General features: G+C 38.7%; 1 protein-coding gene across 1 annotated transcript; it reads left to right on the forward strand.

Annotated features, from left to right (window-relative positions):
* Positions 1-723: 723 nt before the first annotated feature.
* PLRG1 (pleiotropic regulator 1) lies at positions 724-25,126 on the forward strand. Its single transcript, XM_075198455.1, has 15 exons — positions 724-814; positions 6,393-6,499; positions 7,848-7,981; positions 9,567-9,620; positions 10,218-10,311; positions 10,575-10,665; positions 12,135-12,236; positions 12,589-12,681; positions 13,802-13,951; positions 14,998-15,099; positions 15,893-15,995; positions 20,851-20,959; positions 21,860-21,999; positions 22,141-22,334; positions 24,913-25,126. The coding sequence occupies exons 1-15, from the start codon at positions 785-787 to the stop codon at positions 24,970-24,972; spliced, it is 1,563 nt and encodes a 520-aa protein (XP_075054556.1). The 5' UTR covers positions 724-784; the 3' UTR covers positions 24,973-25,126.
* The last annotated feature ends 296 nt before the right edge of the window (positions 25,127-25,422 follow it).

Below are 25,422 nucleotides of genomic sequence, written 5' to 3' on the forward strand. Positions count from 1 at the left end.
GATATAGCAGGTGTAAGATAAAACCAACAGCCCCCTTTTGGGGAGTATTCCTTTGAAAATGTTTGAATATAGCAAGATCTAAGTAAAGAAGTATGAGTGGCTAAAACCTTTTGGGGCGTAGTTTTCTGTAATACGTGATTTTGTGCTATAAAGACACGAGCTTGTAACTAATAAATTAGAGAGCTAATTGCACACGCAGAACTTGCAGTGTCTTTTAGTCTCCCGGCTAATGAGCTCATAACTGATAAACTGACACTTACAGGTGAACAACCTGATTTATATTCGACACTACCCTGTGTTGATTTCCACTGTGAAATTGCTGGCCCAACCCCATTTAACCCTTGCAAATCTGCAGCTACTTATTCAAAATGATAAAATATGGTGACTTTGCCCCCTGATTTCATACCCATAACCTTGTTGGGTCAGACGAAATACTAATGCATTTTGTATAAGGGACCCCCTTTAGTGTTAATTTGATGTGAAATCAGTGATCCAAATTGATTTAATCCTTTAAAAATAAGCTTTTCTGAATAAGAAGCTGGAGCATGAATTAGAAGCTAACTTCAGCCTCGTGCAGTATGCTCGTCTGTCAGACGGTCTGACATCATTGTACATGCACAGTACTTCTCAGCCAAAGGGGGCGCTGTAGGGAAAGACGCAGGGGAAATGACCCTCTATCTGTATTCTCTCACCTACTGTCCGGATGTTGAACGTCACATCCGGTGCGGTTTGTGTTGTTGGAGCAGCGCTGGTTCCCTCGGTCCGCCTGTGATCATCTGCCGGGATGTCTCAGCGGGAATGGGGCATCGTGGAGGTGAGCCATGGGTAACGGGTAACGGGTACAGTGGTGGGGAGGAGGTCTAGATTGTACTAGGGGATTTATAGGGATTATGTGGATGCGTTTGCAGCAATGTATTCTGGGGGGTGTTCTGAATGTTCCATAATATCATGTACATGTAACATGCTTCTCTAGTGTAGTGTATCCCACCGTGCCAGGATGGTGTAGACTTGTATCCTCATATTACCTGCAGCGTGTTTGGTTCCAACACTGCACCTCCCACCACAATCCCTGCAGCGTGTCTGGCTCCAACACTGCGCCTCCCACCACAATCCCTGCAGCGCGTCTGGCTCCAACACTGCGCCTCCCACCACAATCCCTGCAGCGCGTCTGGCTCCAACACTGCGCCTCCCACCACAATCCCTGCAGCGCGTCTGGCTCCAACACTGCGCCTCCCACCACAATCCCTGCAGCGCGTCTGGCTCCAACACTGCGCCTCCCACCACAATCCCTGCAGCGCGTCTGGCTCCAACACTGCGCCTCCCACCACAATCCCTGCAGCGCGTCTGGCTCCAACACTGCGCCTCCCACCACAATCCCTGCAGCGCGTCTGGCTCCAACACTGCGCCTCCCACCACAATCCCTGCAGCGCGTCTGGCTCCAACACTGCGCCTCCCACCACAATCCCTGCAGCGCGTCTGGCTCCAACACTGCGCCTCCCACCACAATCCCTGCAGCGCGTCTGGCTCCAACACTGCGCCTCCCACCACAATCCCTGCAGCGCGTCTGGCTCCAACACTGCGCCTCCCACCACAATCCCTGCAGCGCGTCTGGCTCCAACACTGCGCCTCCCACCACAATCCCTGCAGCGCGTCTGGCTCCAACACTGCGCCTCCCACCACAATCCCTGCAGCGCGTCTGGCTCCAACACTGCGCCTCCCACCACAATCCCTGCAGCGCGTCTGGCTCCAACACTGCGCCTCCCACCACAATCCCTGCAGCGCGTCTGGCTCCAACACTGCGCCTCCCACCACAATCCCTGCAGCGCGTCTGGCTCCAACACTGCGCCTCCCACCACAATCCCTGCAGCGCGTCTGGCTCCAACACTGCGCCTCCCACCACAATCCCTGCAGCGCGTCTGGCTCCAACACTGCGCCTCCCACCACAATCCCTGCAGCGCGTCTGGCTCCAACACTGCGCCTCCCACCACAATCCCTGCAGCGCGTCTGGCTCCAACACTGCGCCTCCCACCACAATCCCTGCAGCGCGTCTGGCTCCAACACTGCGCCTCCCACCACAATCCCTGCAGCGCGTCTGGCTCCAACACTGCGCCTCCCACCACAATCCCTGCAGCGCGTCTGGCTCCAACACTGCGCCTCCCACCACAATCCCTGCAGCGCGTCTGGCTCCAACACTGCGCCTCCCACCACAATCCCTGCAGCGCGTCTGGCTCCAACACTGCGCCTCCCACCACAATCCCTGCAGCGCGTCTGGCTCCAACACTGCGCCTCCCACCACAATCCCTGCAGCGCGTCTGGCTCCAACACTGCGCCTCCCACCACAATCCCTGCAGCGCGTCTGGCTCCAACACTGCGCCTCCCACCACAATCCCTGCAGCGTGTCTGTACCCGTACGTTTTCCAAATGATTGTTCACAAATGGGGTCTGCCAGAGGTGGATTTGATGACCTCACGACTCAATTACAAAGTGGACAAATATTGTGCCAGGGTTACGCAGGCATTTTTAGTGGATGCCAGGACAGAGAAGTCTTTTTAGTGCCTGGACTCCACAGCATCCTCTATACCCCCCTCCCCCCTTGGTCTGCAGTGTCCCCCAACTGTGTTTAGAGAGAGAGATTTTACGATGAGTACAAAACTCTTGTTATCACACCAGAATTAATTGCTCTCTAATGCGTGGACATCTAATTGAATCACTGCTTATGTCAGACATTCTCAGAACCATGGTAATATCTGTTAAGCAGCAATATAAGTTATATGTATTCCTTTAGCTTGAATTACAGTTTAGTCCACGGTGGCTTATGAATTGAAGTCTTATATATAAAGAACATGCAAACAGGAAACATATGTTACAAATAACTTAACAAAATTCAGGAATGTTCAAAATGTGATCTTTGAGGGAAAAATATTGTTATTGCTTAGTTCTAATTAGTAACATTTGTGCACTATATTTGTATTTATTTATTTTTCCAACAGGAACATGAGTTTGTATTTCTTCCTTTTTAGTTTCAGAATCTAGCTTCAGACAGTTGCTTCTCTGCAACACTATAATTTTCATTCTAGTACACTGTGATGATTCCTGTCTGTTTCTGTATCTTATATCTGCAATACTTTCTGACTTGTGTGCAATGCAATATATATATATATATATATATATATATATATATATATATATATATATCTCTAGAAAAGATGAGAGAAGGCGCACAATAGTGTAGTACAGTATATTGTTGGAGCCAAACAAGAATCCAGGAAAGGAACCAAATCACTAGAGTAGAGTGAGCCAAAACTTCCCACCATGTGGATAACCACAATATCTAAGGTGGATAAAAATCATATATGGTGAGAAATCACAGAGCCACGTAGCATTCAAGATAAACCCATTAAGCAAAGTGCAAAAAATAGGGACAAACAAGTCACACTAGTGTAGATGTATGCGTACCAGAAGCCAAAAACTTTATGGCTTATCTGTAGGGATATCCTGTAGACTGTAGGGATGTAGTCAATCTTCAGCCACCATGGGTTAACCGATTGGTTACCTTTACGGGATTTGTTAAAACTTCTTTCATGTACTCTGCAACTGTAATAGGCCCCGTTGATTTTATTTTCATAGTAAGGTGTTTGAGCAATGGGTTGCAGTCTAGTGGTTGTTCAATTTTGCTACTTTGGTATCTGCCAACATGACTTGCAGCAAATGCCGAACACATAGAAATCACACCTCTTCCACCTTTTTGTAACAGTTATCAGTCTGCTTTTATATATATATATATATATATATATATATATATATATATATATATATATATATATATATATTATTGCACGAAAGTCAGAAAGTATTGCAGATATATACATTCCTGTTTCTACCTGTTTTCATAAGCCTTGTATGATTTTCTTCTAGTGTTTCCTTGCTGCCGTTTTGTTCTAGTCTAGAACTGTCCTGTGTATTGATCAATTAGTAAATACTGCCCTAGGTATCATAATAATGATGGTTTGTTTTTCATTATGTATTCACTGCAAGCCTCCAAAATCGACTGGTAATTCAGATCATGTTCCTTTCTGATTCTGTCTGCAGCTGGCGGCGCACTTATAAATAGATGGCCAGAGATCATACCTTTATAATATATGTAAAGCCAGCAACACATGTATCTGGCTTTTAGTTTTATGGCAATGAATTTCTTTAGTATAATTCAGCTTCAACATATATAAAGTTCAGTTTCTGGTTAAATAGTATAGATTAAATACCTATAAATCATATGATTGCGTATTACTTTATTGTTCCTGGCATGCCTCTAGTAGCATCTAACTGCCTTTATCATGTGGTGATGATAGTGGCACAAGGCAATGCACAATGGACTGTGTGTAAGACCAGCCATGAGTACATATCCTTAAAGCAGAACTGCCTCTGAAGGACAGCATTTATTAAAAAAATAAAATAAAAAAAAATAGCCATGTTGCTGTCATGTGATTTAATCTGGGTTTTTTGTATGTAATTCAGTTGTATAGCACATTTAATGAAAATTAGCTGTGATGTTTGAAGGAAAAAGTACAGTAAATACTACCACACTAACTCACTTATTACAAGTTACAACACTTCACAACTGATAAAATATACTCATTATTTTTTCAGTAAAGATGTTACTTTGCTTTTGCGAATAACATTTTTTTTTTAATACCACAATGCAACTATCAACATCTAAATGAATGATTGTTGGACCTCTTTACTAAGAGCATGGAATGTACATTATTTACTTCCTTTATCGAGTTACATAAAGTCCTAGATGTGAGTGGTATATGGAAAATACCACTAGATGTAACTAGATTCATTTAAAGTGATTACAGATCACATGCATGGTATTAATATATTTATAGATAATTACATGTAATCCTCGGATTGGGAACCTTGCATAACAGAATATTTATCATCCGATTAATTAGTAGTCTAATTCTTCTGTTTGGCTTCAACGGTGTCTGCGTAAGAAAGCCTTCATTGTAGTTGCTAGGGAAGAAACATCCTATTTATTAATAGCAACTGTACAATGGTTACAGTTAAATTATTTGTTACATCACATACAAGCATAGCAAATATCGAAGTGCTATAGCAATGGGTAACAGAAGCCTGAAAACGACCCCTACTTATGAGGGAACTCCTATTGCTAGCACTGGTGGTGATTCAGATATGCAGTTTTGTTTTAACTTCAAACTGAATGAAGAGTAATTTAATTAGTAGTCCAAATCTTGGACTTTAATATCATATGTTATCTGTTTTGTTGTGTGGAAAAAAGCAAAATTGTGTGTTTTATATACCAATGTGGCCATACATCTGAAACTGATTTTATGTATATTTTATGTTGACCTTTATCAGATATACATTTATCATTTGCTATCTGGATCTGCTATAATGATCTGTCAAAGTGTACCATCCTGTGCTATAGAACAAAATAATAAAAACAAGTCTCTGATAAGGAAAAGCTTTCATTTGATCCCCCCCCAAGTGCTTTATTGAAAGTGATTAGTGACACAAATATGGCAGAGTACAGAGATGATTTTGGAGGTGTGAGTCCTCAGAAGTGTAGGCAGGTTCTTTATATATCCAAAGGCTGCAGTTTCATATTTTGGATACTGACAAATTAGGAGGTTAGTCTATTCACATATAGTATATGAAACCCAATGAACTCAGTATGATTGACTATAGAAGCCTTTACGGACTGAAAGACACTTCCTACAAAATATAAACCATTCCATAGGGTTATAAAATATTTAGAATCCCCTACAAGATTACACCCACAGCATTCCAAGTTTACACATGAGCCAGAAGGGACATTAGAGGAATTCAACAGGTCCTCCCTGGCAAATCCAAATTTACCAGACTCCAAAATCAGACATCACCACTTGGTTACAGCCTGGCATAAATATCCAAAAGCCTAGTAATTGTATCGCCCCAAAAGACTTCAGGCGTCAGAGCGGAGGAATTGGGAGCGATGTGTGGCGTGACCAGCCGCACTGTGCTGCTGATGGAATAGGAGGCGCCAACAGAGATGAGAAGTCATTGACCTTGTCTAAGGAAGGGGTGTATCACATTGTGAAGCGTGGGTAACACTCTTCATCCCAATTCAAGACCTCTTTATAGATCACTGTAGGTTTTTAGCACATTGACATAGTGTTGTTGTTTTTTTCCACTACACACTTCAGGCTGTGCTGTTTTATTTTGCCAATCTGTCATTTTGTGGATGTCCACATGATAAAAGTTTAAATGAAATTTACTAGTAAATATGGTAAAATCAGATGTGATATTTATAATGCTTTCCTTGTAGTTTCCTTTATGTTGGGCTCTTGAGTTATATTTGACCTCTAATTATTTACCAACATTGCTTGCAGGATGTGCAGAAACACTCTGTCCACACACTGGTGTTCAGGTCTTTGAAGAGGACCCATGACATGTTTGTGGCTGACAATGCCAAGCCAATCCCAATCGATGAAGAGAGGTAAGATCAATTTCCCACATCTGATTCATAGCACAGCTGCTCCTTACTAGATATTATCTTTTTATCAGTGTATCATGTCCCCTTTAATGGCTTTTAAATGAAATATCCAACCAGCTTGTAGAATAAAGTGCCATGAACGGTAAGCTTCTGATGGAAGTTATAATTAAAGGTAATCTAAGTTTGACTTCACCTCATACTGTTTGCGGAAGTCTGTAATTACCTATGTCCTGCTGGCTGCTATATTTCTGCACAATAAATAATGGAGAGAAATAAACAGGTTATCATTGTACCTGCTGTGCAGGTTCAGGGGGAATACTTAAGACTATTATCTCATCAAAACCTGTGAGTTAAATCAAATTATTGAGCACATAGAAACCAACAGCTGCTGTATTTAGATATTTGTGGAAACCTATTTGTTGCATGAGGCACTGATAAATACCTTGGGCTCAGTGTATTGAGGCAAATATGGAGGAAATAGCAGCATGTGCCCCCTCTCTTTCCCTGTGTTAGACTTTGTGTGGCATGCTATCGCGGGTGTGATGGAGTAGGAGACGTGGCGATATGAGGGCACTCGTGCATGTCAACGAACCTTTAGCATGTGAGCTCTTGTGCCGCTTCTTCCCAGCTCCAGAATCCTCTGTTACATCAATATTACATATGGCACCGCTGTGCTCTGCTCCACTTTATACTCCATGACTTACTGGTGCTAGCAGACCTTCATATAGCTTTTAACTGTAATTATTGGCTGCATTTCCTGTTTTTCTGTTCACTCCTATGATATCTGCTGCAGTCATGTGATTCTGCACATATTGCTCACTGTAATTAAACTGTAAGTTCCTTTTGGACAAGAATCTCTTCATTCTTTTTCCTTTGACTATCAATGCACGTGTATTTAGTGTTGTTGTATATCCTACTCTGTACTGTATTCTGGGAATTTTGTCAAGCGCTGGATTCTAAGTAGTGCTGTTTAAATAGAAAAAACAAGACACAAGGAGCGTTTTGCTGCATGCATTGTTCCCTGCACTAATTTTCCCACACTGGTCACATATCTGTGTTGTGATTGCAATCACTTGGTGAACTTGTCTTTCGCATGTCACAAGGTGGCTGTCACAACTCTAATCAATGGGATTAGAAAAAAAAACAAAAAGTAAAATAATGTGAACATGTATTAGTGGAGGTAGAATAGAGATATTTTAAAGACAACACATCATAAATAGGTTCCTCAAATTGTTATACTTTAATGAAAAGTATCACTTATTTTAAGAGTGTGTGTGTATGTGTATATATATATATATATATATATATATATATATATATATATACAATTTTATGTTTCTTTCTTTGCTAGCCACAATCTGAAAATGGCTGTGAAGCTACGCACAGAGTATGGACCTGTACTTCACATGCCCACACTAAAGGAAAACCGTGACAAAGGACATCATATCATGGGTGACCCATATGAACATTATTCCAATAATCAAGGTTAGTAACCAACTTTTGTCATTTGCAATATCCTGAATTATTTTAATGTCCTGGAAATTATTGAATTAGAATTTCTACTTAAGCCGTCTTTGGGGTGAATTCAGTTCTACTCAAGTTTTACCTTGCATTACATTTATACACGTCAAATGCAGGGGAGAGGCGGTATATATTTTACTGCTTGAATAAATAGTAAATTAAAAAAAATATCTGGGATCCACTCTTATTAGATCTGTTATACAATTAGAATAGAACTAAGATATTAGATATTTCACTATTTAAATAAGATATTACAGTATTTCTTTTTATGCGGGTATGGAATGAAAGTTATTTTTTTTAACATTTTGTATTTATTTTTTTTGTCCGGATTGGTCATTTAGTCTGAGGAATAGACTGAGGATATGTATTAACAATCTCTAACAATGTACCTCATGCTACAAATACCATAGGTGCCCCCATATTGAAAGTAGTCCTTTCTCTTTATTGTTGTTACTTGATCAAGCTACTACGAGACCTTCCATATGAATATGTAATGTCAATTTTTTGGTATTCTATTTTAGGATCATTATAACAGTACTATTTTCTAGTTATATTTACACAGTACAAGTTGTGTCGGCTTGCCAGCTTGTACTACTGTTTACTGTCAGTGTTGATTGGATACCTGGTGCTGGGTGGAGAACAGAGAAATAGCCACAAGGCCTAGTGTTGTGATACTATATGCTGCTTTCAGATGTGGGACAGGGCAGAGTAATAGCCCCCAGCCCAGGGGCCCTATTCACTCCCTTCTGCTGCCAAAGAGGGGCGGGGGCGGAACTATGAATCCTATAGGTGGTATTTGGCCTGTGTTTTGCCCATGCTGTTGGATTTGGATAAGTTTAGTAATCTGCGGCTCTCCTGCAATTGTTAAACTACGTGTTCCTGCATGTGCGTGCTGGGACTTTTTTATCCACAGGTAGAGAATAAGACAAAAAAAACTTTTTTAATTTAGTATTTGCCAATCCTCACTCACTGCAGTGTTGATGGAATCCCTCTTCAGAAAGAAAAAAATCTTTGTATCTGTCTTGAGCCAACATAACCTCATTGATCCATTGGACTATCAACCAATGGTATACATGAAAAGTGGAAGGAAAATATTAGAACTTTCCTCACTACTGAAAGCTAATTTGTGATATTGGTAAATTCCCTTCATGATGCAGTATTTAAGTGTACAGTGATGCACCAGCTGTGGGTGTGCTATCCATTATTATTGTCAGGGTGATCTGTTTGATCAAGGTGTTTGTGTATGTCAGTAATGGGGAAACCTGATACACTTCAAGGGCCACAAGGACACCACCCCCCCCCCCCTCCCAAATCATCAAAATGACCACGTATTACCCTTAATCTCCGTAATAAGTTTAAACAATCCTTTTAGAAAGAGACACATCTGTAATAACATGGCAAGGCTGTATAACGTAATATACGTGTCACAAGCTATATCAAACACATCTGACTATAAAGCAAAAAGAGGGTTGCAGGTGAAGGGGTATTTCATAGTTTGTGTGCATGCTAAAGTATGGAAAAAATAAAAAATATTTTTTGTCTTAAACAGGTCTAGAGTCTGAATATATGGTAACTGGAACCCACCCATATCCATCAGGCCCAGGTATTTAATTTTAATATTGTATTGCAAATACAGCAATGAATTTTAAATAGCACTAGTTTCATTTATAAATTACTAATTGTTGTGCCTGTCTCCCAGACTGCTGCAAATTTTGTTACTTATTAAAATGCTGGTGAGTGATCTGGGATCTCGTTATGACAGAGCATAGACATAAAATATTTCACTGATTTTAGCTGTAGGAACTCCTTGCCCACATCGCATTATGTAGCACAATTAGAGGGGACACCCAGGATGTACCTACCAGAGTGGTCATCCTAACATTGGATGTTTTTATCATGTGATCATATATCACCCTGTGGCTACTCCTCAGTCAGACACGCCCCCTCTGCTGCCGAGTTCCGAGGCTAATCGCCCCAAATTATGCAGTTCCTTTGATGCAATGTTATATGCGAGATCAAATTATACATTACATATATCAATTTTACATGGCTATTAGAAATTCACTGTGGACTTCGGTGACCATAGAGAAGTGCAAGGCTATAAACAGAGTGCTGTTAAGTTACTGTTAATACAGATTTTTGTTATTGCTGAAGTTAATACATATTTTATCATTGCTTATATATTCCCCTTATTTTCTAGGTGTTGCCTTGACAGCCGATACTCAGATCCAAAGAATGCCAAGTGAATCGGCAGCACAGTCTTTGGCTCTGACACTTCCACCTTCACAATCAAGGTAAATTGTTTCCTTGTAGGTATCAGTTTTACTACTGGAGCAGTATATGGAAAATGCACTTAATGATGTTTCTATAACGAGATTTGTAAAACTGTGGTTCTGTGATCTTTTGTGATTGAGATCGGGTCATTTAAAGGAAATTTAGATTTTGTAAATTGTTCCTGATTGGTCTTTAAATAAGATTGCTATTATAAAATCTATGCAATATACACATTTTATGCGTAATCTGAATCCACTATATTATTTTTTTATTTTCTAAACAGGTTAGATGCTCATCGCACTGCAGCTGGTGTTGGAGATATATACAGACAAGCTGGATTTCCTGAGCGCTCACAACCCCCTGGCTTATCACTGGTAATTTCAGCTAGTGCTTTATTAGTACAATACACAAGAATTAAATGGTGGTAACTTGGTGATGATCTGACAGTAGTATTAAGGTTATAAGGAACAGATGCTAACAATGGATATTAAGCAGCATATGAAAAAAGCGACAACATGACAACTAAAAAAATAAGACTTTCAGTACACTCTTTGCCAGTCAAATATATTACAGTTGATGCTGACAATATATAACACACACACACCTGGTTGGCCACAAGTGTCTTAATTTTTCAATTGTTTATTGTATGGCAATGAAGATTTCTCATGGTCTTAAGTGCCTGAATGCTTCCCCTCAGTGGGACATTAAGTGAACAGTATTGGATACACAGCATCTAATGTATCACACATGAAGGTTGTAATGATGCTGTTTTATGAGAATGAGTACTCTAGCTGTACTTAAGATATGTGAGGGCAGTAGAATAGAGATGGTGCCCTTCTGACAATGATATTCAGATTTGGGGGGACTGCATCTAACAGTGAAGTGGAGGAACTGGGAACTTTCCGCCAGGTTGCTTATGTAGCCCTGACTGCAAGCACCGTGCTATTCTCCTTAGTACCTCCAGTTGTAGGTTATTACCCGAGGAAATTCCAGGTTGATATTTGGAATTTGTTTTTGGCTATCTTGGGCTCTGAAAATTTGGCTAACACAGTAAAAAATAATTGTTTTGACTTAGTCACAATGGGCCTGATTCATTGAGGAAAGTAAAGCAAAAGAAAATGAGTGACTTTGCACCTTTGCAAAACCATGTTGCATTGGAGGGGGAGGTAAATTTAAAATGTGGGGACAGATTTATAGGTGGGAAAGGGCCTGTCCTAGATCAACTTTAAATTTCAGTGTAATAAAGCTATTAAGTATTTGTGTGCTACTTGAGAAAAGCCAGTTTTTGACTTATCTGTAAAATACGAATATGAACCCCTTGCATTGTAACATGGTTTTGTCCAGGAGAAAACTCATTTTTTAACCTTACATACTTTCTTTAATGAATCAGGCCCAATATATGTTAAACGTTTTGGCTCCTTTCTCTTCTAACTTGAGTATCTGCTTTCATTTTGTAGAATAATTTGCTGCAGTTTGGGATGGGAAAGGACTACACTTGCAGACAGGCATGTCTGAGTGCTGAGTTCTAGCTATCTCAGACGCCTGAAGGAAATATGTCCTCTGGTTAATACTTCATTTTGGCATATTTTAATAAAAAAAAATTCTTCACAAGTAAACCACTATTTATTTTTGGAGTCTGCATAGTTTTGTACCTGTTTGAGTAGAAGCTGTAACCCAAAGATGTGGAGCTGTAGATAAATAATATGTAATCGGGGAAAAGTAAAGCGAAAATAAGAGAGAATTTTTTGTCTCTTCCCCCTCCCCCCCCCCCCACATGTTTGTTCTTTTTTTGTATATATGATGTCATTATGAAAAAGGTTCAGTATATCTTTTTGTATTTTAGGCTGCTATGGAGTCTGGTGGAACAAAACACTCAGCATTAATAGCAAAGAAAGCCCCAACCATGCCCAAACCACAGTGGCATCCCCCTTGGAAATTGTACCGCGTGAGTCTTAACCTTTTTCTCTTCAGACTATTGTGTAATGATCGCCATTGTCCATCAGTGCATTCACGTGTATGGTTTGCTACCTCCTGTTCACAGCTCATCTGTATTTATGTACAGCATAAATCTTTTTACATATAGCTTTACCATAACTGATATAGTTATGCATCTTGGCTTTGAATTCTTTCATTTTGAATTGTACTGCAGGATATCCAGGACACACAGTGCTATGAATGAACACACTACATAAACTCATATTTACCTGAAATCTTCTTGTGGTTGCTAGGCATCATCTTGTCTCATTTGTTTTTCTTCTGTTTACATTGTAAATGAAGTGTGTGTGCTTTTTGTACAGGTTATCAGTGGTCACTTAGGGTGGGTGCGATGCATAGCAGTGGAACCTGGGAACCAGTGGTTTGTCACAGGATCAGCGGACAGAACGATTAAGGTAAGAGGACTTCACTGGAGAAGTAGTTCTGTTGTAAATCAACATCCAGAAGGGTATAGTTTCCAATGCTCCCATTGTGTCTGTAATTTTCTTCATGCCGGCTTCAGCAGCTTGTGCAGCGCATTGTAGAGAAAAACAATTTTCTTTTCCATGTTGGGGAGGTTTAGATATGTGAACAAGTAAATTGCTGAAATAGAAGCATTCACACTTGGCTATCGGAAATTTAGAAAATAGTAAAATATATATTTATGTGTAAGGTGCCACAAACTGTCCAGCACAGTGCAAAGGGGGTGAGCAGAGTACTCATTAACAGTAATATACAATACTGTGAGCACTACAAACAATCTATAATTGCACTGTACATAATTATACAAAGAACAGCTAGCTATGAAACAGAGAATGTAGTATTGTATGCTGTAACCATACATTGAATATTTAAAACTTAACTTTAAAAGTTAAGTTTTAAATATTCAATGTATGGTACAGCATATTCCCACGACTCTGGTGAGTTGTAGTGCATCTTTTTCTAATACCAACCTTTTCTCTTTTTTTCTCTCCACAAAGTTACTATATTTGGTATTAATAGATAGCACACCTCTTATTTCTACTAAGAGAAGAATATAAAAGAAACAAATATTAAAAGAAAGGAGGGAAACTCGCAATAATCTGTGCGATGGATCTGTCTAAATGTAGTATTGTATGTCAAGTTGTAGAGAAGACAGTGAGCATATGTGATACAAAGTACCCTGTGATATAATCATGTGCCCGGGAGCATGGGCTGGGGAAGCAAGACTTCAGGTGCAGAGGGCCAGGTAGAAGGAGAACACGAGGAAAGAGGGTCCTGCTCATGAGAGCTTACATTCCTAAATTTATATTTGTATCTATAGACCATATACTTATGTGTTCGTCAATAACATAAGTATTACCAGTTATTGTAACCTTTTTATCTAGAGCAAGAATAAGTTATATCAATTGTCTATCTCTCAAGCCCAATGGTATATATGTATTTGGGAAGACACTGAAGCGTCATTTTCTTGCCATTGTTTTAATAACATTTTTGGTTTATAGAGAGTATTCGTGCTGCACAGCTTGATTTAATTTCTTAAAATCTTATTTCTAGATCTGGGATCTGGCAAGTGGTAAATTAAAGCTGTCCTTAACAGGTCACATAAGCACTGTCCGAGGAGTGATTGTGAGTTCCAGGAGCCCATATTTATTTTCTTGCGGAGAGGACAAGCAGGTGAAATGCTGGGATCTGGAATACAATAAGGTATGTATAAAAGATGCATAAACCCAGGGAATATTGCTTTTTATTGACTCCTGCATTTGTTTTAGCCATTTTACTCGAACTTCTTTTTTAGTACTTGCCTTGCTGTGTAAATTGCCTTTGGCAATTGCATCTGTACATTTTATCCCCTACATGCAATGTTAGTAAATTACCCTTTGTAGTATCTGTGGAACAGTCAGTGTAAATTAGCGTACAGGGGTGAGCGTTTAATGCTGCCAAGTTTGCTGACACCCAATATTTTGAGAATGTGGGGTTAACTCGAGGGTTTTTTGGTTTCATGTTATTTGCTTTGGGATATAGGTTACTGTCTTCTATGTTGCTACAACAAAACAATATTTCAATGACTGTTTTTCTCTGTTTGGTTAATTAAGAGCAGCTCAGTCTCGCATTGATAATTTATTCCATTTATGTTGAAGCCAGACTGACACTACCTGGACTATCAACAACATGATTGCAAAAACTGGGGGCAGGTTATAAACACAGATGGACAGAGCTACAATTAAAAATATATAACACCAATATTTAAAACTTAATACATTATAGTACACAGGTGTCCATTCAAGATAGCTATCAACTATTAGCTTCTAAATGTTTAAACATACATTTAAAATATATACTATACAGATGACTGCATCCCTTCCAACAATTTAACCAAAATAAGAGAATCCACAAAATACAAAAGTATGTGAAGATAAAGGAAGATGGCTAACAAGCCTTGCAATAGACGGATTAGCCACACATTTTGCTAATTTTCAGACATTAAAGCCTACATTATCACATTGGTTTATTGAAAAATGTCATTCATACCAGTGCAGTTAATAGTCCAGCATTTTATGTGATGAAATTACTTCTATAGCAGCAGATTTAGCAGACTAAAAGTGGAATAAGTTCAAGTAGAAAGACACTGATGTTCACAAACTCTCCTAGGTATTGATTTCACACTTTCTTCTGTAAATATTTTGTCCCAAAAAAAGCGGAAATACAAACTTTTCAGATGCTATCTTGTGTTGCAATTTCTTCCTGACTAGGTGATAAGACATTACCATGGTCATTTAAGTGCAGTCTATGGACTAGACTTGCATCCTACCATTGATGTGCTCGTGACCTGTAGCAGAGATTCAACTGCACGTGTAAGTAATGGCTGTGAGTATATTTCTGAACCTTAAGGCCCATGTACACAGACATTTTTATTTCTGTCTCCCTTCAATTCAACACTACATGGAGGCTATTTGGGAAAGACATAATTACTGAGATCATTGATCTCTATGGAGTAACAAACTGACCATGTTTAGGATGAAGAGCAGTGCATTCACTTTCATCTGTTCCCCCTGTCAGAGGAACTGTCCCTATCATGTGGACCTTAGATTTTTCATTAAACCCATTTGCCAAATCAAGTCTACAGCTTGTCAAAGTAGGTGGCTTTTTGTATTCCCGATCAATCGGACAATGAACAGTATGAGTGAGTATTCAGTCTCATCAACTTTGCATTTACTATAATAACCTACAAAAACAAAATATCAAGGTTCTCTAGATGCATTGGTCTCTGGGATTATTTATAACATAGTCTGCCAACGCTTTGGACATTGCCAACGAATTTGAAGTATACAGCCCTTTTGGCCCAACGTCTCCAGCACAGAGTACATACAGAAGGGAAGCTGGCTTTCAGTCTAGTTTGTGTCAGATACCAATGATGATACTTTTACCTGTTAACAGACATGCAGTAGAATGTAAATGTAACATAGATCAATGTATATACCACCGTGGTTCATACCTGAAATGTACAATTTGGGGGTTTAGTTGTCCTTGAAGTCTAAAACATTCCTTTGTAAATCACAGGCTTTGATATATATTAATTTTGTAGTGTGTGTTTTCTTACTCGTAAATATGAGGTCTGTGTCATCTTGCTTTTTCTATTCACAATAGATATGGGATATCAGAACAAAAGCTGGTGTACATACACTTGTTGGACATACCAATGCTGTGGCAACAGTACGGTGCCAGGCTGCAGAGCCCCAGATCATTACAGGTAAGACTTTATGATGTAGATATTGCACTATACCTGGGGTGGTGGAGACATTATGGTACTTGTCTGATAGATGCTGTTTATTTTGGGGAAAGCTGGACTGCCTATCTGTGGATGCTGCTTTAATCTTGAGGAACCAATAAATGCATCCTGTAAATCTAACCTGAATAGGAACTAAGGTTCTATGCATTTATTTACAAATAGGTTAGGTTCCCCTTATTACATTAGAGCTACATTTCCAAAAGAACGCTCTAATGTATCCTTGCAAAAAGAAAGCCTTCAGACATTACTGCTAATTCCTCTCTATTAATGACGCAGAGGTGAGCTTGTGGAGATTATTTTGGGTATATGTCGCACTCCTATCTGTGAAGTGTCCTCTTCATGTCACCAGAAATAAGATTTGTTACTTGCAGATGGGTGTGCATTTCCTTTTTAAGATTGTTGAAGAAAAATGAGTGTACTTTGATGGAAAAACCTTTTAACATCTTATTCGGATATATTTATTACAGATGGATGGGGAAACTATGAATTGTGCAATTAGTTATTGAAGGTGGATTGCTAGTGGTTATTATTAATATTTTTATTCTTATGCTTTGTTTATATAGGGGCAGTAATGTTACTGAGCACTGTATAGAGAATATGTAATCATTCACATTGGTCCCTGCCCCATTGGAGCTTACATTCTGAATCCCTATAAATGTGCGCACGTACAAATATAATTTTGTCAGAAGCCAGTATATTTGTGTGGGAGGAAAACACAGGAATAACATAGACTCCACAGAGATATGGCCCTGGTTGGAACAGAGCTCATATTGATGATTTAAATCTGGTCCCATAGCTTTCAGGATTTTTGGTAGTGTTGTGTGTACGTGTTAAAAGGCCTTTTCCACTCATATTTATTTTACTCCTTGCTGTAGTCTTGGGCAGGTAGGTGATCTTCATTTTGCTATTTGTTGCAAAAATGGTTGACGAGCAGTACCAGATATGTCAGCCAATCACTCTTCAGAGGCTGATCGCAGTTTCCACCATCTCGTTCTTGGTCAGTGGTTGGTCCTGGCAACCAGAAACATGATGATGCTGCTGGTACAATGATTTATCAGCCCGGTAACTAAGGGACCCACCACTAACATAATAATTTAAGGAAGGGGGGAGGATTTTGAAATGTGTTTAGATTTTAAGCTTGATAACACCAGTCATTTTTTGTTTTTGTTTTGAGAACTTCCATTGAAGTGATTTGTAACGTGCACTTCTGTAACCGTATACATGAAAATAACATTAGCAGCATTTTTCTTCTAGCACAGAGGGTACAGCTATCTAAACTTTTCCAACACATTGAACACACTGTTCTGAATTTCTGTTTTGAACGCTTGCTGCTGAAAATATTATGTTGTAAACAAGTACATTTTCAATGATCTTTTGCCATCAAGGGATTACATATGTGCATATTTGTGAGCTGCGGTATCTAATAATTCTTCCTGCAAGATACAATTTTGAGCTTTTAAAATTTCATACCTATAATTGCTATTTTCTTTGAGCTCCCCCCACCCATCGATACTACATAAAAGTAACCTGGTGCATGTCTAGAACTGACTAGTGAAGGGGGAGACAAACATAATAAGGGAGATCAAAAGAGCAAGTATGGATGGAACCCTGTCACATCTGGAGGAACTTGACAGGATACTTGTGATTTTCTCATTGACAAAAACAACATCCAACCTAGATTTAAACTGTCTGCAGGGGATATACTGCTTTGATATATGCACAGTTTGCAACAGTACAAACGCGTTGCAGTGTGAGGAACACAGTATTGAACAAGTCCCAGGAGTAGAATGATCAATCCAACAAACTCAGTAGTCTCTGTCTATGGTTGCTCTTGCGTGTGAATGTTCCCTACAGATTTCCATTATGCATAAGGTTGTTAAAATGAAAGCTGTGTAGCTCTAAAATAAGTGAGTCCATCATACTGTGCGGGGGGGGAGAGGTACTCTGTTTTCTCTGCAGTAGTGGGACTTTTTGCTTGGACTTATAACTTTCTTACCTGACAGCAACCATATTGGTTAATTGCAAAACTAGGTTAAAGTATGTGCTATGCATCATTGATATTGTAGATTACATGCAGTGCCATAACATGTATCTGTTTATGTACTGAATAATAATCACATAATTGCTTGTTGACACAGAAACCAATAGCGAGACACTTTTTTTTTTTTTTTTTTTTTTTTTATTCTTTTTTTTTTTAATAAAGATGTATTTTTGTGTGATCCACAGCTCATTTAGAAACAGCAATTATTTTCCTGAAATTGAATTCTAACGAGGCAGAAAAAAAATCAAACAATCCTATGGATGGCTTCAGCAGTTGGTAGTAAACGAATGTACGGCTATGTCTCGCTTGTAAATATAGTGGAGGGAATTTGACAGCTGGTGCATTGGTAACTGAAAAAAGTTCTCCAGCTATAGCATCCTAACAAAATGACCGAATTGGACAGGTTAATGTGGTTACAAGTTTTCTGTCACCAGAGCCGTATGAAACGGATGAAATGAGTAAACCACAATATATTTCTGGATTATTGGCTAGGATTACCAATGTATCATTGTATAGGGACAGGTGCGCTCTAAGGGGTATATGTACTAGAAAAAGGTGGAGATGTTGCCTAAAGCAGCCAATCAGATTCTAGCTGTCATTTTGTAGAATGTACTAATTAAATAACTAGAATCTGATTGGTTGCTATAGCCAACATCTCCACTTTTTCAAACCCACAGTTTAGTAAATATACCCCTAAGAGTTACTCCTTTTATTATCCAGTTTGTGTGGAGAGATGAGGTGTATGCGATATCTTGCATTAGCTCATGTGAAAGAATTGTGCGTTGCACCTGTGATTGTGTTACAATGTGTGAAAGTATTTTGGTTACTAAAGCATAGTGCTTTGTTACTGTGGACTTGCTTCTCTTGTTAACACGCGCCCTCTGTTGGTACATCTGCTAAACATATTCTCGGCTTGTAGCATCAGGATAGGTTTGTCAGCGATCTGTACTGAATGAAGATGATCATATGATCATGTAGGGAGAGACTTGGAGCACCTCTTGCACAATGAACTAATAGTCTTTGCTTTCGATGCCACCTTTTGCCTACTCTCTAGAGAAGCTGTCATTTTATGGGCTGAATGAGTATTCATGTCTGTACAGCCTAACAATGCACTGCCTCGGGAATATTGCCCATGAAGCTCTCGGGAGATCACCGGGTTCCTGGACTTTTCAGACTGTCTTTCGATCATTTTTTTTTTTTTTTTTTTGTCCATTGTATGTAGGTGTTGGTGTGTCTTCAATAGAACAGTGTAGCCTGGTGTGACCTAATGTCACTACCAAGCATTTCCTTTTGAATAAGTGATTTCTCATATGAAAGTATGCGCATGAATTACAGTTCAAAGCTTGTCTCCACCCTTAGCATTCCCCATCTAATGTCTGTAGCTCTGGTATGCATATAAGGTGAAGAAAGATTAAGGAACATTCTAGCTAGTGTAAAAATAAATATGGTGCACTGTGCTGAAACTTGTTATGACTTGATTAAAACCATTCTTTTTCTGTTTCAAACACTTTTTATGGTTTGAAAGACAGATTCACTTTTTAAAGAAAAAAAACAAACTTTGAAACTGATTTTGTAAATGCTCCATAATAAAGCTTCCCCTTATTTTTCTGAAAAGAGTGATGAAATGGAAACACTGTAGGCACCCCATTTCATGGATTTCTTCTTGAGTGATAGCATAAGACTAGTTCATAAATAAAAAGCTGCAGATAGACCTGTCGCACTGCAATACAAGCCTCATTTCATTTTCTGCAGTGTCCATCTATTTGCACAGTAACTACTAGCTATTTACAAATAATAGAAGTTTGCCCTGTACCCCAGTATACAAAGTGTTCTTGGTATAGGTGCTGGCATGCCATTTGTTTCCCATAGTCCTTTGCTGTTCTACTCCAGCTTGTCAGGTGTGCTTTGGCCTCTAGCATATAGAAAAATATGTATGTACAGATGGTACAGAGTTTACTGCAGTAAACTATACCGTAACGAGTAAGTAATAGATCTATTAGTTTAGATACGTCTAGCTTAAAATGCTCAAAATATTTGCATGGTGCATTCACTAAAATAAATTGTACTATCTATATATTTTCCGAATTTGTTTGTTTCTGCTTTTTATGAGCCTTTCTATGTTTTGACCATGGCTATGCGTTTTGATAATATAGAGTATCCTGATTTATTCCATATACACTGTTAATGTTTTTTACTTTTATTCACTCATTTTGCTGGTTTATGTATTTGTTGTGTATTGCATTAGAGACTATATATATGAATGATATATATTTTGTTACCCCATGTCATTTTCTGCATAGCTTTATGGTTTATAGAAGGCCCGGCCAACCTGTGGCTCTCCAGGTGGTGGTAAGCTACAAGCCCTAGCATGCTTTGACCGGAAATCGTCTGGCTATCTATTGGCAAAGCATGCTGGGGCTTGTAGCTTCTCAGCACCTGGAGAGCCACAGGTTGGCTAGTCCTGCTTTTTAGTATCTGTTCGGGACAAATAATGGCAGCAGACATTTCTTGGACTGAACAAATATTAACAAAAATGCAGATCAATTCACTATGACCTTCTGACCTCACTGAAACATGAGGTACCTTATGTTAGGTTTTAGTGAATTGAAACACTTCCTCTTGGTAAAGCCCCCCAAATAACCGCCTTCCCTGTTTGTAGATGACTGATACAACTTGAGCTGTGTTTTCATTTTTCCAGCCTTTATTTTTACAGTGTTTCAAATTGCTTAGTAGATCATTATCTATCTCTTGTTTTTTGGATTGTCCCCTTTTCAGGAAGCCACGATACCACAATTAGGATGTGGGATATGGTGGGCGGAAAGACTCGCGTCACATTAACAAATCACAAGAAGTCTGTCCGAGCTGTTGTATTACATCCACGACAGTAAGAACACTTTCCTTCATTGTCCGCTTTTATAGTACGATACACTTCTCATTCAGTGACTATCCTAGATTTACAATTTGAAATATTGACGTCAAAACACCTTCACTATCAGATTGGAGGTTAATTACACTTCTGCAATATGAAATCCTGTCCCTGCACCTCCCCTTTGAAAAAGTCTGATCTTGGGAAGGTTATTTGAAAGTATAATCTAATGTAAAACTGGTTTATGTGACAGTTTGTTGTTATATACGTGACATTTGAGTATGCACAGTAGATTGTTTATATTTGTCCTTCGTTTTTCCTGCACACAAACTACTGTTTTTAAGTAATAGGAGATGTATCGATTGCTTTGTTTTAGATTTTATTTGTGCATCCTGCACAGATTAATCAGTTATTTAGTCTTAATCATATGATTGCATCACAAATAAAAATAGTGTTTCACATTTAATTTAAACGTTACAAGATGCTTTTTGTTTAGGTTTAGTGATCCTCTATTAGAGTAGTAACCTTTGTCTTATTGTCATCCACTTGCTTTATTCACAATTGAGAGAGCACCAGGTTAGTGGTAAATGATATCACTACTTTAGAGTACCTGTTAGACTGAGCAGTCTGTAATAAATACTGTATGTCCCTACATCATAATGACGTGTGAAGAAGACCAGAAAAGACGAAGAAATGGTGATAAGCCATCAGCAGTAGTTTTCTTTCTGAAAACCTTTTTCTGCAGAACCCCAGCAACTACTCTATAGAGAAGCCAGAAATAGCTGTCCGTGCACAGCAGCTTGCCATGTGATATAATAGGTGCCACTGCTGCAGTCAGCACAACACTTTTTCTGCAATGTGGTATTTTCCTAAATGATGTTTCTTTTCCTCGCTTCAATCTCTTTTCTTTTATTCTAGGTACACATTTGCATCTGGGTCACCAGATAATATAAAACAGTGGAAATTCCCCGAAGGAAACTTTATCCAAAACCTTTCGGGCCACAACGCTATAATCAACACTTTGGCTGTTAACTCTGATGGTGTGCTGGTATCAGGAGGTAAGGTAGTATTTCTTATTCTTCATAAGAAACCTATATGTACATATTTTATTTTTCTTTGGAAATTGATATGTGTCCTTGTGGGAGTAGCAAGGATCTTAGGTGTGGGTTTTGACTTGCACCTCTCATTTCTATCTGCAGCTGATAATGGAACAATGCACATGTGGGACTGGAGGACTGGTTATAATTTCCAGAGAATTCACGCTGCCGTTCAGCCAGGCTCTCTCGACAGTGAATCTGGGATATTTGCATGCACGTTTGACCAGTCCGAGAGCAGATTAATCACTGCGGAAGCTGATAAAACGATAAAGGTCTACAGAGAGGATGATACTGCGGTATGTATCCCCTTCATTGCAACCAGTTGAAAATATTTAAATAATACATTAGTGAATATGTAAATATGAATGACCGTACTACTCAACATATAGTTATAGGTTTGTCGAGTAGTAATGTAACTCCTGTAAAATATACCCTTATATTTGGTGAGCTGTAATGTAAGTGGTCCATAACTCATTTCAAAAGCGTTCCGTAGTAGAGTGGTCAATAGTTTAAGTGCTTTGTTGTAATGCTGTACGTTGTCATTGGGATATACACTGTGATAGTTCTAAACCAAAACATTGTGCAGACTTCAGATGATTTTCTCAATCTGGCAGTTGTCCCCCTCTCTCCTATGCCTGGTAGTGAGGACTCATTCATTAGGGTCAGGCAGGCACCTGTCAGGTGTTAGGAATTCAGAATAGCAATCCATACATCTGTCACTATGAAATGTGGACTGTAATTTATCTTAATTGAACCATACCTTCAATACAGATTTAGAGACTTTAATGGGAGAACATAAATAAATATGCTATATAGGTGTATGGAAGTATTGTCATATGGTGGCCTATGCAGTTTCCACAATTTTACATTCCAGAAGCTAAAAGTAAATGGCATCTCTTGGTGATCAGCGCCCATTGATAGAGATTTCACTGTTGGATAAATGTATAGTATAATGAGGAACATTTAACAATAAGAAGGATCTTATAAGCTGCCTAAGCATCTCATGACTGTAAATAATATGTGGCTCACAATTTTAGGGCAATGCCACATTGGTGCTTTACTCAGTAAACGCAACTATGAACATAAAGAGATGTTACCCAGCACAGACGTTTGTAGTGGTAATTAAAGCATGGATATTGCTCATAATAACTCTTCAGAGGAGCTTGAAATATACATTTTCATTATTATCAATTAAAGTATATTTGCTGTTGGATAAGGAGTAACTGTATAATGTCAGAATGCACCAGTTCTAGTTGTTCTTCATAGAGGCCTGTTTTATCTTCACTGACAGTTGTACATTGAATGGTACATGCTCAGATGAAAAGAATCCAAATAATAATTGAGGTAGACTTTACAGGAGACAAAATAAAGTTGTATAAACAGCAGCCATCTTCATCCTTGGCTCTAGTCTCTGCCACATTAATGTTAGTAACAGGCTCTATTTCCACATAACATTTTCAATCAACAGTCTATCATGGAACACTATAAAATATCGTTATGTGATACAAGAGGGCACAACTTTGTTAATCACTGTAGCAAATGACAAGTGCAAAATGGGCATCCTGTTCTATTTTTTATTCTCAGTAATATAGAGTGATTTATTATTCCATGTATTTGAAAAATACAGCTTTACACAGGAATTAAATTACCTTTGAAGTCCAGTTAGCGCCCCATGTGATGCGCACCTTTGTGCATTTCCGGGTATTGCAGTAAGTAAAACATTGCTAATTTGTGCTTTAATCGCCATCATGTATGAGCCAAAAGATCAGCAATATTTTGCTGCCCAAACATCCTTAATCTTACCATTGGATTTTCCTATCTATGCTTGACAGATCTGATTTACACTTCTATTGTTCTGTTCAAGGCGTGTGAATTTCGTGCCTGACACACTGGGGGACATACGTGTTACATGGCTGCTCGTTAGTCGTCTAGGCTTTTTTTTTTTTTTTTTATAGATTTGTGGTAAAGGTGATATGTATGTATTGCACTGTTCTGTTCATTTCAAACCTAGATGCCAATATTTCACTTTTGATAATTTTGTCCATCGTATGTCTGCAAGTCTCTAAAGAGAGAGACTGCTGAGTAGTCTCATTAATTAAGATTCACGCAGGGCTGCTGCCACTAGATAGATCCCATTGAGAGCTTTCTGATTTGAGTAGCCAGTTAAATTACCTTTATCTGTGTTAAAATCATGTGAATAAATGATTTGTCTTCACTAGTCATGCCAGATAATCAATATTTTAGTTTTTAAAGTACTATGGAGAAACTGGCTAATGTGTGATTTGCAAAAGCGTAATAAACCGACAGGTGTAAAAACATACCATTATATAAAAAACACAGTTCAACACTAAACCGTCATCCTGACATAGTCAGCAATTGTGCAATGGGTTCTCCACCTGCAGTCAGCCCCACTTCATAGTTAGTGCTTACCTGTATGTTAGTCTGGTGGGGTTCCGTCAATTGAGGAGGCAATGACCTTCTAGAAGGGTGCCCGATATCTGAAACAAGGAAATAAGATACAGCTTGTAATTGGATGATGTCCGTCTCAGCTGCAGATTATTTCCTTATACCGAATGCTTTGCAAAACTGAAAGTCTGCCCACTCTGCTGACATAAGCACTGATAGGGTCCCAGTTTAAGGACCCTTAACTGACTAGTATACTTGGGAAAAACTTATTATGAAGAGGATTGGACTTGAAGTACCCATTTAATATTTCATAAAAGGTGCACTTATCCAGTCTGTTTATTATAGGTATACCCTAGTTTTCCTGACACGAGCAGGCAGAATGCACAGTGTAAAAGTTAATTGCCTAACGTGATTTATTTGATTATTTAAATAATTTTATTAACGTTCTCCTTATACTTGTTCTTTCAGACTGAAGAAACTCATCCAATCAACTGGAAACCTGAAATTATCAAAAGGAAAAGATTTTAATAAGCAGCATCTGTACATTTTTTTTTTTTACTTTTTTTTTTTAATATATTTTGTTTATCACAGTTTGACATAGCATGGACTCTGTTTCAAACATTAAGCATAACTTTGGCTGCGGCCTTTGTCTTTCATCATTGTATTAAAACACATCCTGTTATGACTATTTGTTCTGTGATCCCTGGAAGCTGTCATTTCTTTTTTTTTTTTTTTTTTGGTAAAGAAAACCTATTAAATTTAGAGGCTTACCCGATCTAGGAAACAGTGGCGTTCTTTTGGTTTTGAAGATCTGAGCTCATTAAGGGTTGTTCAGTATATGGGGCACCATTCCAGAATACAGAGCACATAATACGATCCATTGTTTACAATGTTTTGAAAATATGACCCTATAAAATAGAACTGATGTATTTCACCAGGTGATTTGTTTCTTTGGTGTTTTTTTTACAAGGTGGTGAT

Source organism: Mixophyes fleayi, chromosome 1, assembly GCF_038048845.1.
Source record: "Mixophyes fleayi isolate aMixFle1 chromosome 1, aMixFle1.hap1, whole genome shotgun sequence".
Taxonomy (NCBI): domain Eukaryota; kingdom Metazoa; phylum Chordata; class Amphibia; order Anura; family Limnodynastidae; genus Mixophyes; species Mixophyes fleayi.